General features: G+C 40.2%; 1 protein-coding gene across 1 annotated transcript in view; it reads left to right on the plus strand.

Moving 5' to 3' along the window:
* LOC119742671 (leucine-rich repeat-containing protein 57-like) overlaps positions 1-19,068 on the plus strand; it is a 46,409-nt gene that overhangs the window by 10,384 nt on the left and 16,957 nt on the right. The window contains exon 2 of the mRNA XM_038218826.1: positions 2,500-2,635. Coding sequence (XP_038074754.1) covers positions 2,500-2,635 — 136 coding nt within the window. The remainder of the gene's footprint in view (positions 1-2,499; positions 2,636-19,068) is intronic.

Below are 19,068 nucleotides of genomic sequence, written 5' to 3' on the forward strand. Positions count from 1 at the left end.
CGCCAGAAATATTGGACCGAGAGTCCAGATTGGGATCAGAGTGTAATTGAGCAAACCACAGAGTCTCGGCCCACTTGACCGATGCCTGGAAGTGACCATTGAAGAGTGAAACCACTGACTAGTCAGTGATGAAACCACCTCCGCTGTTGGGTGTGTGCCGATTGATGGATGGATGGCTCGCTTTGTGAAGGCAGACGCCCTCTAGCAGTGGCAAACACCGTTGTTGAAAACAGGGGAATAGCCGCTAAGCATAGCCTGTCATCAGAGTAATGTTAAACTCTACACGAGTCTCAATCAAAGAGCACCAGGGCCTCAGGACATTTCAAGAAATTTATGAAACAGCTCTTGTTTACCATGTTTAGAATAACTAAGATGTGAGTAGAGCAAGAGGAGACATAAGGAAAATTCATAATGCACAATATAAAAAAGCATCACATCCTACATGTATTTATCAAACTTCAGTAACACTTGTACACATGTGTGAATGGGGACCCAAATGGTAGCAGAAATGCAAGTTCTTTTTCAGTTTGTGGTTGATTCTGGTCTTTATTCTACTGACCTCAGGTGTATAGGTTGTGCCTCCACAGATCCCCCCACCTGGATCCGAGAAGGTACCCTTCCCTTTCCAAGCTCAAATGTCTAATCATACTATTTACAATGTAATGTACTCCAAAGTAGCAGTTGGTTTGAGCAGATGCGTAAAATTGCTGAACAACATGTCAAGGAGAGAAGATTACAAATGAACTGATTCCCCGTCTATTATTATTATTATTATTAATTATTTCTGGTAATGAAACTAAGGATTCCTCAAAAGCGCCCAAGGCACTGTAGCTCGCAAGCCTGAATAACCTGTAGAGAGCAGACAATGAGTTCTAGTTTTAGAGGTGGGAGGAAAACCCCAGAAGAATGTTCTGGGGAAAACCCACGGAATCAGGTATAGTGACTGAAAACCCAATCCACGTGTTGGCCCAGGTGGGATTCGAACCCGGGTCACATCGATGGAAGGCGGGGAAAGTACTGCTACGCCAACCTGACTTCCCAGTGCCAACCTGACTCTATAGGATGATCTCCTGTCTCCTGTGATCTCAGCCCCAGTTTTCTTGTTTCATCGCAAATTATACAGGCATTCCAATTAGATACATGAAGTCTACAATAGATACATGAAGTCTACAATAGATACATGAAGTCTACAATAGATACATGAAGTCTACAATTCCTGTCTTAGCTAAACTTTTGTAATTCTTAATTGTTTACAATGTAGGTGCAAGTGAGTACTTCTTATTAGACCATCTTCCCTGAATGATCTGTCTTCAATTTTGATTTTTTTTTTTAAAGTTTATAAATCAGTTGTTTTAATATTGTGCTGTTTTGTGTTGTACATGTATATATATACATGATCCTATACTTTGTTGTAATTTTATGCTTCTATTCCTTTTAACTGCTATTTAACAATTTTTAATTCCTGTAAAGTGTAAACGTGGTTATATCAGCGACTCTTTTGTGGCTACCTACCTCGTGTTTTTATATAAATAAACCAGAATAAACCAGAATAATAATAAAGCCACAGGGAAGATCGAAGTGGTCATTAGATATGCATACATATTTTGAAGTGATTTGTGGTCACTTTGTTTGATGAAATCTATGACTCTGTCTTTGAAGACCTTGATAGTGGACGTAACAACCGAATCTGGTAACTTGTTCCAATCCCTTTATGTTCAGGGTAGAAATGAATTTCTGTAAGCATCCCATAGGTTTGATTTTAGTTGGTAGTTGTGGATCTGCATGTGCTTGTTGGCACTGACTGGATAATTCCCCGTGTGGGTTTTCTTCATCGGAACTAATCTATATATAGCTGCTTCACATGTCGCTGCTGTAAAGTATCCCATCCCAAGTTGGTGATCATATCAGTCATGCTGGTTAATGTACATGTAGTGTAATTATTGCAAACAAAGCATGCTGCAATTGCTCCATTTCTGAGGTTCAAGTTGGTTCTTGGATGCCATATCAGTTCCCCTTTGATTTTTGCAGTAGACTTCTTAAGATCACCCTAGCATCACACAAGATCTTCACTGAAGAAAGCCATCTAATATCAGGGATATGTTTTTGTAGAGTTTGGAGGATTTTGTGGGACTGAGTATAGTGCAACCAACCACTAATAAAATGCACCTGATTTCAGATAAGGTTTGATGCCATTGGAGGTTCCAAGAATGTTCCCGTGGTTTTTTACAGGATCATTAAAAAAGGTGCCAAATAAAAATGCCCTTGGGAGTTATCACAAATCACGTCTATTTTTACCAAGGTGCTGGAGGTGCGGGATAAATTGGAAATCAGAAGTCCAGTTTTCAAAAATCCTACTTTCAACTGCCTTCAGTACAACTTGAAGGCAGTCATTTTTTACATTTTTGGTCTGGTTCTCATGTTGATATCTTAGATTTAAGTCTCTTTTTTTCAGGTTTGTAACATTTTTCCTCTTTTTTTCTTTCTATCATCCCCCATCAGTTTCCTCCCGATCTGCAGAGATTAGTCAAGAATCTACGCATGCTGGATTTATCCAGCAACAAGATCCCTGCCCTTCCTCCGACGATCGGTGGGTTTGATGCGCTGAAGAGCCTGAATGTCAACAACAACAGACTGGGTAAGTTAGAAAGAAAAAAAATAATAAATCTCAGTTAGAATTTGTAGCAAACCACCAAAAACAAATGCTTGGCAATGTGGTCTTTTGGCGTAGCAATCCTTCTGAATAATTCCCTACTATGCATTCAATACTGGCATGTGCTTTTTCAAACTTTCAAGTTTCTTTTTCGAACAAATTTTGAAGGAATGTAATGTCCTGTAAGAAATAAATTTGCTTGTTTGCATTTGCAGGCCTTTATACAGTTTTTAAAAAAGTGGTTTTACACAGCGTGTTTCAGTTCAGAAAGTTTTTGGCGAAACGCTGTAAATATTCAGTCTAGTGACGTAGCCATATTCATGTATATGTATGTTAGTTTTGGATTGACGTGTTTTGTATTAATTAGCTTGGTACGATGGACTGATCCTAGCTACATGATGATCATGGCCTGTCAACAATTGCCCAAGACATGCTCCGCGATCTATGTGCAGCTGCACCACATATCCTACGTTCTATCCCAATGTCTGCTACCTTTGCGTCTTTTCCTCTCAGAGGATTGCAAAACCTGTAGTTTTCCAAGTCTACATGTAGTTTTACATGGTCGCACTAATGGCACGTACGCGTGTACACATGCACGTTATGCACAGTTAGTCTGTACACAGCTCACACGTACGTTACTTGTAATGTGTGGTGTTTATTATTATTCATAAACTGGACTGTCAGCAGAGTGCATACGTAGCTAGGTCCCGTTGGCTACAGATTCAAATTAGAAGTGGGCACTGCTAATTAAAAACTTGAATTTTTGTGTGCGATATCTCATTTGAAAGCTCATAACTAATGCAATGCTACAAAATTCATTTGAAAATCTATTTTTCGGGGTACCACACCCAAAAAGCATGTACATGTATAACTTTAAATGTCATTTATGGCAAGATCTGCAGGTTTTGATCTCAAAATTCTACTACTTGTCATTTGTGTCAATGAGCAAAGTGTTCAGAGTGGCAGTATTTTTTGTTTTCAATAATACGGTTAAAACTTCTAGATCTACAGAGTGATTTGTACAAACAAGTGTTACAAATCATTTACCCCACCAGTCGACATCCCATCTGCCAAATGACTTTCATTCTTGCACGTCTTTGGGATTAGGGAAAAAAAAACACGCTCCCACCACCCTTGGGGTTTGGGCATGTCCTCCTTTAGTTTTAAGTTCATTGCCAGGTTAGGGCAATCGGTTATAAATTCATCCCTTGGAAAAGACAACAAAAAAAGAGTGCCCGAACCCTCAGCTGTCAGTGGTCCAATTTATGCATGTTTGTGTGGTTTAGCTGTCAAACAAATTAACACCTCTGTCATGCCCTTGGAGGCCTCCCCCCCCCCCCCCCCCGGAAAAAAAAGTGTTTTGCCCAATTTGAAGAATGATAAAATTTACAAGTGGTAGACCTTGGTTCATTAAAACGAGCAGTTCATTTTGCCTTTCTTCTGCCGCTGTGGCATGATTCGTTTCATCAAACATAATTCAGTACTGTAGTTTGAAAGTAGTTCTTTATAAAGAAATAAGCTATCAATAATGTTTCTACATTTTATGTTGTGTTACTGTTCAAAATACGTAATGCAAGTATGAAACTGTTTTAAGGTTTAACACAAAATTGACAAGTCACAGATAATTAGCCAAGAAGGTTCACAAGTTCACTTAAAAATTTGGAATGGCAAATTGCTTGAGCTTTCTGAGTATTAATACATGTGTAGTACCACTGGGTGAGTAACTCGATTACTCGAGCACTAGAGCGTGGTTTATACTACTCTTGCTACTCGTGATTTTTCATATGGAGTACTCGTCCTTGCACGAGTAGAAGCAGGTACTCGCGAGTAACAATTTAGGGTTTAGGGTTCACGGCTCAATACGTCCCCTGCAAACAGGGAATCACTCCCTCCACCTCTCTCTCCCCCCATAGGTTTCCATTCGTCAAAATAAGAAAAGTTAAAGTAAATGACTCAAAACGTCACACAGTAAGGATATCGCATTGCTGAGGAATGTGGCGTGACTTGCACACTATTTGCTTGTAAGTTACTTCCCGTCATACTAACTTGTCATTTTTCTGCTTTCATGGGAATTCGGTTAACTATTCACGAGTACTCGATTACTCGTGACTAATTTCTTTGCGAGTATACTCGCGTAGAAAAATCCACTACTTGCCCAGGCCTAATGTGTTGGTATGTGTACATGAAAGTTTGACATTCCAAGTTCGTGGGCCAGATATTACACACCCACCCACCCAAGTCTGTGGTATCAGTGACATGTGGGACCTTCTTTGACTGTGATAGGTAATAGCACTTTGTCGGAACCTTCTGACATCTTGGCTGATATTTCAAGGGTTATCTCAAATTTGGATGGGTTGGGAGAGGGACTTAGAGGAAGGGTTTGTGGTGTACGTGTCGATGAGAAAAGAGAGCGGGTAAATAGGTCTGTTCTATATTAAAGATAGGAACATTTTGTGTACTTTGTAGGTTTATCTTCAACTAAGAATTCTGGTGATATGCTTGAAGTGTACTTGAATAAAGCATACAGGCACTTACATGCACCGGTGGAGTATGATACAGATCCCATAATCTCCTAAATAGTGTCGGTCTTCAGCCACTCACCCAAAAGGGCTATTGAGTACATACTGCAGTGCATGTGGCTTAGTCATGAGCAAAAGTGCCTTTCACACAATCCAAAATCTCCGTGTTGGACCCGTGTCCATAACAGAGATTTCAGGAAAGCTTTTCACAATTTAGCAAGAATCCAACACGGCTTCTATATGGGTCCGGCACTCTACACGGGTGAAATTCAACCCTAGTTGGGACCTGGGTTAGGCTTCATTGATCTACCGGAGTAGAAAAATCCAAAAATCTTCAGGCAACTGTGCCTGAAGATCCGTGTTTGATGAGACCCATGCAGTTCTGTTTTAGAGCGTGAAGTCTCGCAGTCTACGTTCACTTTTCATGTGAATGTCTTGATACCAAACACTGACTAGTTAAGTCACAGACTCCCGTGTTTGAATTTACGCAATTGTTGTGAGTGCGATCGACTGAACAGATGTTGTGGTCAACTACTTTAATTTTATAATAGTCATCAATTTGCAATATTGCAGTATGTTGTACATTTTTGATTGTAAATTGTAATGCTTTTTCTTTCGAAATACCCATTTATTGCCCTTGATTGGATGGGCCCAGTCAGGACACAAAAATGAATGAAAAACAAATAGTGCATTAAAATAGTGCATGAAAAAAATAGTTCAAATAATCCTATTCATTGTGCCCAAATGTGCTGTATTCTCAGAAAATCTTGCAGGTTTTTTTAGGGTGAACTTACAGCTCTATTGTGGACCCACGTGAGGGAGGTGGAAGTGCAAAAAGGCCTAAATTAAATAAATAGTTTTTCATGCATCCCATCAGCCTCTACCAACCATTTCCAAAAAAATTTACATAACAATTACATGATTTATACGTGAAGTGTCTTTTTTTTTTGGCTCCTGGGAACCAGGATATGAAAAGACTTCAGATGTCTAAGTGAAGAAGTGTTACCGTTATTACAGGCATCCACAGACAATTCCTCCCCTCTCCTCCTCCTAGGCTGCTGCATCCTTGTGTTTTCACTGTTCAGATTCTGCATCAACTGTTTTCTTAGACTCTCTGCTCAGATGGTCAAGGAATAGACTTGGTGACCTCAATGAGAAACGATTACTGAGGAGACACTTGAATGTAGGTTACAAACACAAATGCTGCGATGCATGATTGACGTAATGTGTGAAATACACGTGAGTGCAGTAACATCTCGCCAACATTTTATAATCAATTTGAGATGTGCTGTACGTGTTGCTTCTCCAGTAAGTTTCAGATATTATGTTTGATATCGATGATACTCAGATCCAATTGAATTTTCATTTTGATTTTTTGACCTTTTGGTTCAGTTTAAACAAATCTTTACATTTGCTGCAATGTGTAGTTGAAAATGAAATCCTTGTGTGACTGTCTCAATAATGACAGTTGTCCCTTTCACTCAGAATGTTTTGTACGCATTTGAAAATCAAAGTTCTTGTTTGCGAAAAAAAAGTCTGTAGATGCAGTGTTATAAAAACTCCCATAGAAATACATCAAAATGAGTTCTAAATAAAGATACATAGGGTACACAAATGGCAGCTGAAAACTTGCCCAGGTTGCATTCTGTCTTGAAATGTTTTTACCTGTTCTCTCTGGATCGCTCCAAAAGTTCCAACTGTGTCCCCGACCTTTAGAATTGTCACAAAACACCCGAAGACATCCGGTGACTGATCGTGTCACCTGGCTGAAAGACCTAGGAACCCTTATGATACCCACTGCCATAGCTGCCATCCCCTCTCAGCAGGTCACTTCCATCTTGGATGCTGGCCAAGGTCAGCGTTGATCAGGAACAGGTTTGTCAATTTAGTAAACATGGGAGGGGCTCCATCAGCAGCTATAGTGTTGGGGTGTAAGAGCAGGATCCAGTCATCCTCAGGTGAATCTTAGGCCAAGTCCAAATTATTTGGCTACGGCTTGAAATTACACACGAGTCTATGGGAAGTGGCTGCAGCCGCTGCCATAGACATGTGTGTAATATCAAGCCATAGCCAAGTAATGGCTACATGAGTCTATGGGAAGTGGCTGCAGCCGCTGCCATAGTCATGTGTGTAATATCAAGCCATAGCCAAGTAATGGCTACATGAGTCTATGGGAAGTGGCTGCAGCCGCTGCCATAGTCATGTGTGTAATATCAAGCCATAGCCAAGTAATGGCTACATGAGTCTATGGGAAGTGGCTGCAGCCGCTGCCATAGTCATGTGTGTAATATCAAGCCATAGCCAAGTAATGGCTACATGAGTCTATGGGAAGTGGCTGCAGCCGCTGCCATAGTCATGTGTGTAATATCAAGCCATAGCCAAGTAATGGCTACATGAGTCTATGGGAAGTGGCTGCAGCCGCTGCCATAGTCATGTGTGTAATATCAAGCCATAGCCAAGTAATTTCAAGCCGAAGCAGAGTAATTCGGACACGGCCTGTAAGACTGAAGAGTCTGGCGACCAATTTCATGGTGCTGTTAAGCACAGAATTCTGCTAAGGCACAGAGGAGATTTGCTTAATTGAAAAAGATTACCAGCCAACATATCATGTCGTGTTATTGCTGGTGACTGGCGCTCTGCCAATTTTGGGCCAAGCAAAGAAATTTGCTAAACAGCATTTTTTTTACTAAGCAGCAACATGTATGAATTAGAAATGAGACTCCCCCACCCCCCTTTCACAATGATGCCAAAAATGCATCTCTCTTCTCATAACCCACAGGTTTCACAAAACTCCTGACATTTGCACAAAACCACTGAAGAGTTCCTTTGAAGCATCTTACCATTTCTATATTAGGATGTCTGTCTAATTGAATCGGACATCAAACCTAATATTTACCCTGTTCACATTCCATTGACACTTCTAATCCAGAACTGTATCCAACCACAAAAATGTCTCAAATGTCTTGTAAAACTTTGACAATAATTTTGAAACACCTTTACCAGTCAGAGCTGTAACTGCCGAGGGTTGTGACAAAGGGAAATACCTTCTCTGTGAGTGGGCTCTTAAGAGTTTCATGTATTTACATAAATTCATTTTGACTGTAAATGGTTTTATGAAATCAGATCAGCTTAGACCAAAGAGCAAACCGATTGCAACACAAGTAAATTGTTGGGGGTTTTCAGCCAGCTTATATTCCTTTAATAGGGATACACCTGAACAGAATTACAATTTGGGATAGAATATCATGTTTGCTTGTCATACACAATGTACACTGCAGAGATTCACACCTGTGAAATAACTAGGCTCCTTATCAAATCAGGTAGTTGATAATTTTTTTTACCTGTTTTACCTGTTACAAACCCATCATGTTACACTCGTTGTTTTTTGTTCTTTGAGGCTCTCACTGAAAGACAACAACCTGTCCTTGTCAATAACCAATTAATTATAGCAGGTGTCTGGGAGTGGCCCCACAGTGAGACATCCAGGTGATGGAACAGGTGTGCCACAGACATCTCCTGCACAGGTGGTAGAGGCTGCCTGCGTGACAATACACCTGTACTCAGTGGGGTAACTGTATCTCAGTATTGCACATTCATGTAGTTCTTGCAACAATCAAATCATTGTTCGATCTCAGTACAAGCTTTTCAGGACTACATATATTGTATAATATTTTATAGCCCATTTTGGGAAGTAAATCATAGAAATGTTGTAACCATTAATTTGTATTTACATGTAGACATTAGCAGCTGGTATCAAAAGAACACTTGTTGATAACAAAAGTAGGTATAATGCTGGTCTTAGACCAGTCGTAGTCAGAGCACACAAAATTCTGTTTAATTGATTCTGAATGGCTATTCACTGGAAGAAGTCTTTGCATGCATCTGATTTACACATTGGGCCGGATTTAACCCATTCATGATTGGTGTTACTGGGTAATCCTATATGATAGCACTGCCCAGCTCTCCTCACCAGTCTACATTACAACCAGTCTAAGTCACAAGGGGAAGACAGACAGACAGTCAGTCAGTCAGTCAATCAATCAATCATTAGTCAGTGAGATCTAGCTAAATCGAAGACAAAATCTAACTCTAAGGGCTTTTATCCGGCTAAGTGAACAGCGTCACAAAGCATTCTGAACAGATGAGTCTGCATCATACGTACATGTTACATGAAGCTGATCTTCCTTTTTGATGGTTCATTCGCGCATGTGTAATATTGTCAATATTGAATATGGCTGCCGGATTTGCAAAGGATCATGAGATTTCTCTAAAGAGTTTTGTAAAATTGTGCCAAGATGATGTAGGCCTACTTGTAGGGCAAAGTAAGTAGCATTCAAATATTTGTTGCCATCAACTGTGTATTTTGTCACCTGGAAGTCTGTTCCTGTTTGTTAAGATTTGTTAAGATAGTGACATAAAATATTGTTTCTGTCTCCCGAAGGAGAATGGGAATGCAAAGGAGATTAAAATGTCATCATGAGTGATCACTAGCGTAATAGGCAAAATCAGTATCAATTTGACACGTCTCAAGCAGGGTGGAAAAGTACACATTAGGGTCGCCAATTACAGCATCCTTGAACTTGGATTACAGACTCAGTGGAATGGAGCGAGGAAACGGAGAGTTTGTAAGGAGATCTCGGAAGAGCCAACCCACATGTAGTTGGCACCTTGATAGAACTACTTACTATCTGGAAGGAGTGTAATAGCTTGTGAATTGCTAGGGTGATTGCTGTTTCCTCTGAGGACTACACGGTGGCACCAGCCCCTGCTGGGACCGCGTAACCGGCAATCGCAAAACGCAAATGGTTGTTGACATCCTTAAGTGTTCGCCATTGTTATAACCAGTCTGAAATATTGGGGGAGTGGTTTTATGTCACTGTTTTTACCCTGCAAAGTCTCACTTATCTGTGGTCAGACTGAATTCAAGAATAAAACTGTAATAGTTTCATCCTAATTCAATTTTGACAAGCTTAGACGTCAAGTTGTGACTCTCGTGAACGTTAATTTCCTGTGTCGTAAGTTATTCTGAGAAAGATTGCACGGAAGGACTGGTGCAGATGAAAGATATGTGTCAGATTTTTTTTTTTTTTTGAATGGGCAATTGCCATGGCAGAGCCAATTAACAAGGATATCTAAATAATGGTTCAGACTCAGAGAAGTGATCCAAAATTCCTAGTCTGCAATCAAGTGACAATTACTAGATGATGGATGTATAAGATTTGAAAACTATATTTACAGGTTTATTCACTGAGCTCTTAAAAGCTCCGTCACTTTACATGACACTGGAATTGTCCAGATTTGTTTCGTTAAAACCTCAATTTATGAATGACACATGAAAAGGGTGGGTTTTTTTAGTGTTAGGCCTAATGTTGTATTCATTTATTCATAGTGTGTTTTCACATTGCAAAGAATGAACAACGTATTGGTTGGGGCCCCAAACTAATTTAGAAAAGTAACTGTGGATTGGGGCTCCTGAAAAAAATTAATTGTCAAGTAAGGACCATCTTAATAAACTGAAGTATTTGGGAGTATAACATATGTTTATAGGTAACCACCCCCTGTTGTTCTCCTTTGTTTCTATTGGAATTTGTAGTATACTTGTAGGGTACTAAGATTTCTATTAACCAACTTACAAGGTTCCATTTTCCTGATCGTAGTGCCTCATTCCTTGCACATCATAATTTTCAATATGTATTTTTGGTCAATGTGCAAACAAGCTTAAAAATGGTTCTTAGCAGTGGCGTAAATCTGTGCCGGCGAGTGGGGGGGGGGGGGGATGGGGGATGACCAAAATCCAAAAATTCCCCGGCCGTGGAAAGGGGGGGGGGGGAGGGGAGCTGGACACCACATTATACTAGGGGGTGCTCTTCAGGATATAAGATGTACATGTATATTAGGTATACTCGCGCTTACATCAAAACGGCGCATTTTAAAATCGTTTGTACTTTGTTTATGCACTCTTCAGGGCTATTGAATACATTTTGGTTGTTGGGATGTTTGAAAAATACCTTGAAATCCGCCTTTTTTTTCTCATCAAGAAAAAGTGCGGGGGGGGGGATGATTCAATTGCCCATCACCCCTGTTCAAAAGTGGGGGGGACCCCCCCCCCCACCCCTGGGTTTTACGCCCCTGGTTCTTAGCCTTTTGGTATGACGTGCAGTAGAACACCACTACAATTAACACGATGGGGTCCATAAAAAATATTCATTATAGCGGTCGTTTGTTTTAGTGATTGTGCATTATAATAGAATTTGATATTTCGGGAGCCAAAGGTGGTGTTCCTTGTAGCCAAATAGCGGCATTTTACTGTATACCCATTTGTCATTATCATTGTTATGCCCAACTTAAAGGTAGAGTAGGCTTATATCATTTGTCAGTTGTGTATTTTTTTCATTTGAAGCAACAAAAGTGTTCAAAATTTAAAGAAGGGTGCTTAACAACTAACCTGATGAGGTTTTAGCTCAGTGAATGCTGTACAATGTATATTCCAAGAAAACAATATTCTAGGATCTCGATTTAAATTCAAAAGTTGCCTAGTTGTCATGTTTTGAATTGCACCTGAAATCAGCGTCCGGGACATGTTCTCATTCAGCCGATTGCAGCTACACAATGTCACGCACTGAACAGACAAATTATAAATGATAGCAACTGCATGCGCGTGTGCGTTGCGCACACCCATTCATGGCTTCGCCAAATTAAAAAAAAAACGAACTACTAATGGCAATTTCCAAAAATGTGTCTTTAGCCGCATCTTTGGAAATGACATTATTATTATAAGATGGAATTTTTGCGCCAAGGTGATATAAATCAAATCAGGTTTTGCCCTTCACCGACGTTTTAAACACTGTATACTCAGTGTGTTACCTCCCGAGTGAAAATTGGGAAAAAATCACTCGGGTGGGACTCAAACCCACGACCTCCTGCATTGTAGTGCAGATCTGCACTAGAAAGCAGGAGGTCGTGGGTTTGAGTCCCACCCGAGTGATTTTTTTCCAACTTTCACTCGGGAGGTAACACACTGAGTATACAGTGTTTAAAACGTCGGTGAAGGGCAAAACCTAATTTGATTTAATGACATTATTGTTTTCTGCAAAATAACAGCATGCCAGAAGGAATAATTTCACAGGGGATTTAGTGCCATTACTATCTTTAAACCAAGTATGCTTTTCAGCATTAATTTTGTCCGTTCCTTTTTGAATCTTTAGCTGCAAAATGTACTCTACCTTTAAGCCAGAACTGTCCCAACTTAAATGTTCCAGTCAAAATACTTTATGTTAAGACCGTCCCAACTATCAAAGTTGGACCGATGTTCTAGTTGGGTGTAACATCATTTTGTCTAGAACTTATCTGGAAATATCATTACAAAAAATGTTATTAAATAAATAGTAGCAAGTTGTGTGGAGTAGACTGTCCCATCAAAGTGTTCTCAAACTGGGCCAAGCAAGTGCATTCTGTGCATCAGGTTGTGTTGTCATTTGTCCAGCTATTAATCATGTGCTATTATGAGACTTATCCAACCCCAGATGGCAAAAGCCATTGTACTATCCCTCCCACTTTAGTGTCAAGTACATTCATCATAACCGTATCAATAACAGGGAGGAAATGTTGTCTGCATAGCCTGTGGGGGCACCAGTGATGAGGGTACCGGGTGTCCCATCGGACTTGTAAGTACACGTGTAGTACCGCAAAAGAACATTGAGGCTGTGGGAGATTGGCTCCTGGTTGGCTCCCGCTGTGAAGGTTGAGATTGTGCCTTTGATGTTGGGGAAGGTTTACTGACGAGGTGAAAAGCAACTGATGGGGGAGGCTTAAAAATATTACCAACTTTCAATCTAAGTTTATTTCCCCTCCCTTCCCCCCCCCCCCCAAAAAAAAAATCAACTTAAAAAACAAAAGTGGCGGGCCTAGAAAAGCAGGTCCCAGAGTGCACAAAATTCTATTCTATTTAGTGCATTCAGCATCTATTACTGGAAGTCATTTCATGGGTGTGGTCTAAACAATCACCTGGATTTAGCCCATTCATTGATGTTATGGGATGAATTATTTCAAACTTTTGGGCAAAGGAGATTCGCAAATGACGGTCATTCAGTGAGTCGTACAGTCGGTCAGTCAGGTACAAAAGAGGAATAGGCTGGCCCTCTGGAACCAGCAACTACATGTAGTTCACTACAAAAATTTGTCCGTCGATCTTGAGAATGGGGATGGGGTATGGACTTCGATGCAGAATTTTCACATACCGGTACCTCTTCAGCAAAAATCATAGAGCTATATTAAATTACTAGAACGCTAACTTCGTGTACAAAGTAATGCCTGCTGGGCGCATCCATGTTTGTGCACAAACCTATGGAGACCTAGAAATTTTGTACGGCTTTTGTACGGCTATTTGCATATCTGCATTTGTATTCCATACCGGTGCGTTATCGAAGCCAATACGCCCAAAACCGAAACGCACGATCAGCAAATGAGCGTGTCATTTTGCTCTACGCAACAGCGCAACGCGTACACGTATTCGCTGCTGATGCTTTTTGCCGTCACGTTTTTTTGAACAGCGCTTAAGTTGTTTGCGTATGTCCTGCTTGCGCGTTGCATGTACCGGTAGAGTACACTTTCAAAATTCAATCCATCTAATTTCATTATGTTCTACAAACACGCACATGAATTCAAAATGTCTGCGCCCAGGACAGCTTCAAAGCATCTCTGCGCGCAGAATGACGAGTTAGCGCTCTAGTAATTTAATATAAGTCTATGGCAAAAATGCAAAACATTGCCACTGTGTACCCCATTGCCAAACATGCAAAAACTTCTGGCAGTACTTGTACATGTGCATTCACTTGCACATGGAAAAAAGTGTGATGGGTCCATACAAATTGACTTGCTGTCATCATTACTGCCATCTACAGTTTCAACACTCTCCAATTTGGCCCTAGAGATTTGGTTAAAACATGCCTACATGCATTTGCACTAATAGCCTGTACATTGTTCACGTACATACATGTATATTTAATAATCAATTTTATTCAATCACTGATTGATAACCTAGTTCCATTAACCCTAACTCCCTACTGAGTTTTACTAAGAACAGTACCAAGTCTGCCAAATCCATCACTGACTCTGCTTCACATAATGCTTCAGGACCAAATCCACCCAAATCCACCACTGCTACATGTATATTAGATGGATTTTGATGGACTTGATACTCATGGCTTGCCTACCAAAATCCCCCCATATAATTGGGGGGGGGGGGTGGATTTTGATGGAGTTTGGAAAGTTAGGGATAAAAAACCTTGATGTACATGTACGGTACCCAACCCCTCTCGTTGAATTCCTGCAAATCATGCAAGTATAGACGTTCGGCAAACTGCTTGCAGTCCAAGAAGTAATGGGCGTGAGAATAAAAGTACAGAGTGACTTGCAAAATTAGTTGTTAATTGCGTCAAGGACTGAAGATTCACTTTGTTGAAGTGACGCCAGCGTTTCATGCACTACAGAGGAAATTAAATCCCAGAATTCAGCATTGTTGTCCTGAATGGTGACATAAATCTAATTGGTATAGTGGACAACAACAACCAATGGATAATTGCCTTACAAGAGTTTGGTGAACAAATTCGGTACAAATGTACATTTAAAGCTACAGTCCATCATTTGCAGCTATCCAAAAAGTAACTGACGCAATTATTGTTGAAAAACATACTTGGTTGAAAGATAGTAAGGGGACTAAACTCCCTGTGAAATTATTCTTTCTGGCAAGCTGTCATTTTGAAGAAATCAATGAAAGAAGGCCTTTCCAAAGGTGCGTCTTAAGACGCACCGTTGGAAATTTCTGTAAGTAGTTCAGTTTTTTTATTCGGCGAAGAGCATGCAAGCTTTGGCACGATGCACACACGCGCACGGTTGCTATAATTCGTCGGATCGGTGCGCGACATTGCATAGCTGCAATCGGCTCAATGAGAACGTGTCTCGGAAGATGAATTCAGGCCCAATTCAAGACATGATGCAGCAACTTTGATTTGAAATCAAGAATGCTGTTTTTCTTGCAATATACAGCTGAAGCTGAGCTGAAACTTCATCAGGTTATTTGTTCAGCACCCTTCTTTAGATTTTGAGCACTTTTGTTGCTTCAAACGGACAAAATGCAGAAATTACAAATGATGGACTATACCTTTAAAAGACAGGCAAACATACGTTCTTTTCCTATTGAAATTCATGAACAGCATACCACACACTTCTGAACAGTCTCAAGTAGTGGTGTGCATCAGAACCGGGTACCCAACCGCTGATGTCAGGAACGGGTTCCAGGTACCAATTCAACGAATCACTTAGTTACTTCTCTGACAATTTTTAAAAAAAAAGGGTTTTAAGGCCATTTGTAGAGAATTTCCAAAATGAAAACCTGGCTAATTGGAAAACCAAAACAGATTTCAGGTACATATGTGCATTTTATATAAAAACCCATATAAATCCTTGTCATTTGATTGGAGGATTGTAGGTCACGCGGCATTCATTAATCGAACCATTGCACGGCCTACGTCATAACCAGGCATTTTTGGTTCCATTCACCGTGCATTTTCGTCCCATCGCTTTCGATCTATTGCACACCACACGCACGCGCACGCTAAGACATGCAGCGCCCCGGTGCTATATTTGTGCTATTTAGACCATATCATGCGTTAAGCAGTACAAAACTTTCCTTTGAAGTGGATGCAGTTGCCTTGATGAGTTTTTTACATTATTTTAGGAACTTACAAGGTTAATTTCAAACCTTTGTTAGCCTTGAACAAGCTGGAAAAAGAGGAGTGGATATGATTTTGAGTTTTGTTTGTTCTTAAAGTTTTATCCTCCAATCGACAAAGATCTACTTGGATGTTATATAAAACAAATAATGAATGTTTTGCATTTTTTCGCCTCGTTGAATGGAACATTCAATCTTTCAACGAATAAAAATATTCTCACCTACATTGCACTCATAAATATTCATTACTTGTATAGTAACGCACGGCAGATGCCACTCGCAAGAGTTGCATTTTACTCCGTTAATGGAAATATACAACATTTGCAAACATCGTAAAATAAAACTACCAAGTTTTTACGAAATACCTTAATAGGATGTTGGTAAATAACAGTCTAAAGCATCCTGTAAAATTATGGCACCTGGTGTGAAGTCATTTTCAAGAAAATGGTATTTTTGTAAAAATTTCCAGCGGTGGTCGGCCGACCACCGTTGGTAAAACCTAACTATTTTTCAACTACTGCTCCAAATTTACCATTAATTCAGTCAAAATTTTGTTTGCTATTGGTTACATGTTCATGAACAGGTGCAGGCCAACTAGACTGGTACCCCTACCTTACAATTTTCCGGCATCTGTAAATTGATCCATTCTATATTTAGTGGAGTCAGGGAACCAGACTTTGTTTTTCTTGGTTTTTCCAGCATTTTCGAACACAAAACTTCAAACGCTGTTAGTGTAACAATATTTGATCTATTATACTAACCCCTCAAATAGTTCATTTCTGAAAATGACAGCAAAAGCCAATGATGTATATTCCCTTTAAGCCATAAAACCTTCAGACAACTTCCGGGATTGGAATTTTGGGGTTGGGTTTCTTTTACGGTTACCCGGGTATCCGTGTTTTATTTCAGTAGGGTACTCGGTTCCAGTAGTACCTGTAAATGCACACCACTATTTTCAAACAGATTGCTGAAATGATACCATTATTCTAGTAGCTTTTTTCAGTAGTTAGAGAGAAGTCCAAACTAGACCCCATCCATTTTTATTTAATTATATTGGTCTTTTTTCCCACTTGGCGCCTGTTAAAACTCCCATTGCCTCAGGCTTACTTGCCCGCTGCTGGCATATATTTTCATACTTCACACCCAACACTCCAGGAATCAAAATTCCAAACTGGTTTTTCTTTGCCTTTTTTTTTCTTCCTTCTTCGCAAGTCCTTTTGAGAGGGATTTGTCATCCCGGTGACTAAGGACACGTGTATTGCCGTCGGTAACAGTATCCGCGGAGATAGCATTGATTCCCTGCTGATAAAACTCCGGCCAATGAGATCCACAGTGCAGGTGTTTCCAAGTGGCAGAAAGTAAACAAAGCTCTGCCGCCGATCCCTCTGAAATAGTAGTCACAAATTGAAAATCTAATTGCCTCACCAATGTTTAGTCAGAGTTAGAACTCATGATTTTTTTTGTCCCAGCGCCATTGTCAGACTTTAGAAGTGTTGAATGTCATGGCCAGAATTTAATATTCAACGCATTAACTATTCAATTGCGGCTTTGGGTGAGTAATCCTGTAAAACCCACACAATTGTTAAGTTGACCTACAAGTCGACCTACATAGAGTGTGTCTTTTGTTACGCATGCACTTGTTGGCAACTCCTTGTATCCCCTGTAACAAAAATCCGCTTTGTTAAAAGAGGTCCATTTCAGAACCAAAACATTATATATTTATCACAGAGTATGAGGAAAGATTCCTGAAAACCTGTGTTCATCTATTTCGTTAAGGTATCTTAATTGCAATGCAGTACCTATCCAAACAACAAGGTGTTTAACGTACCGGTAGTTCTCAATTTAGTATTTATTTCTTATTCATCACGAGTCTTCCAGTCGCAAGTCAAAATGAGACAGTGGCACCCCGTTGTTATTGTTCATCCCCTGTAACTTTAGACCTTACTTGTGACCTGAAGTTGTGATGAACTTGCGTCTTACATGCTTGTGTTTTTTTACAGTGACAGGCAAGGCAACTGAAGTTATTCGGAAGTAAAATAAAGTAAAATAAGTGAAGTCTGTCACAAGCCAATGTGGCCCATCAGGCCGGCGTTTATCTGGGGTTTCAGTAGCATGAAATGACTGACTAGAGAACATTTCTATTTCCCCTGGATGGGATGCTAGTCCATCGCAGGTTACTCCCCAGCTAATGCCGGTACCCAATTATACTCCTGGGTGGAGAGGGGCAAGTGGGGTGAAGTGGCTTGCCAGAGGACACAACATATGACCGGCAGCTGGATTCGAACCCCTGACCCTCTGATCAAGAGTCACAAACCCTAACCACTAAGCCACACTCCCCCAGTTGTTCTGAATATGATTGTTATGTCACATTGACACACAGGTTATTCTATGCACATTTTTCCTGTCCCTGTTAACTCTGATCTTTGTAATTTGTCATTCAAGTGTCATCAAAAATGACTTCAAACTGATGTATATTTGTAGGTCGTTTGCTTGGCATAATCACTCATGGAGGATGAATACATTTAGGAGAGCATCCAGAATTACCAAATCAACAATGTAAGATGTAACAGGCAAATGAGAAAAACAATAGACTCCTGATTTATAGAATGACATGCATGGCAACCAGAGGCTGAATTGCAGCTCTTTCCCCGAAAGCAAATATCTTAAATCACAAACTGAAAAACATCATTAAAACTTGATACATTCAAGAAACAAGGTTATGTTAGAGCATCATCAACATATGACGATATTGTAGAACATATAATGTACCGTACATGTACCTACTGAGTACAGAGTTAATTGCCTTAATGAGATGGAATTAAAATAATTTTCCATGACATTCCAGCCAATATATCAGCTTGTCCTATCTAGGGGGTGCTACTTCCAAGTAAGTATATTGGTTTCCTGTCTCGAGGGGCTACCAATTTGAGCAGACGTGTCACTTGCCATACTCAAGGAGTTACAAGCAAGTAGGTAACCACACCCAACTAATTTGACCCTGATTCAGAAAACAAGGGAAATTTTGTGCAAACCTGATGAACATAAACCTCATTTCACCTCCACCACACCAGGCCTCGGTGTCCAGAGTGCCCTCCCCCATGTGGAGCTTCCCTGTTCTGTGAAGTATCACCTTTTCTTTGGCACGTGAGCTTTCCAACATATTTGGCCCA

Source organism: Patiria miniata, unplaced genomic scaffold (genome assembly GCF_015706575.1).
Source record: "Patiria miniata isolate m_02_andy unplaced genomic scaffold, ASM1570657v1 HiC_scaffold_11, whole genome shotgun sequence".
NCBI classification, from domain to species: Eukaryota; Metazoa; Echinodermata; class Asteroidea; order Valvatida; family Asterinidae; genus Patiria; species Patiria miniata.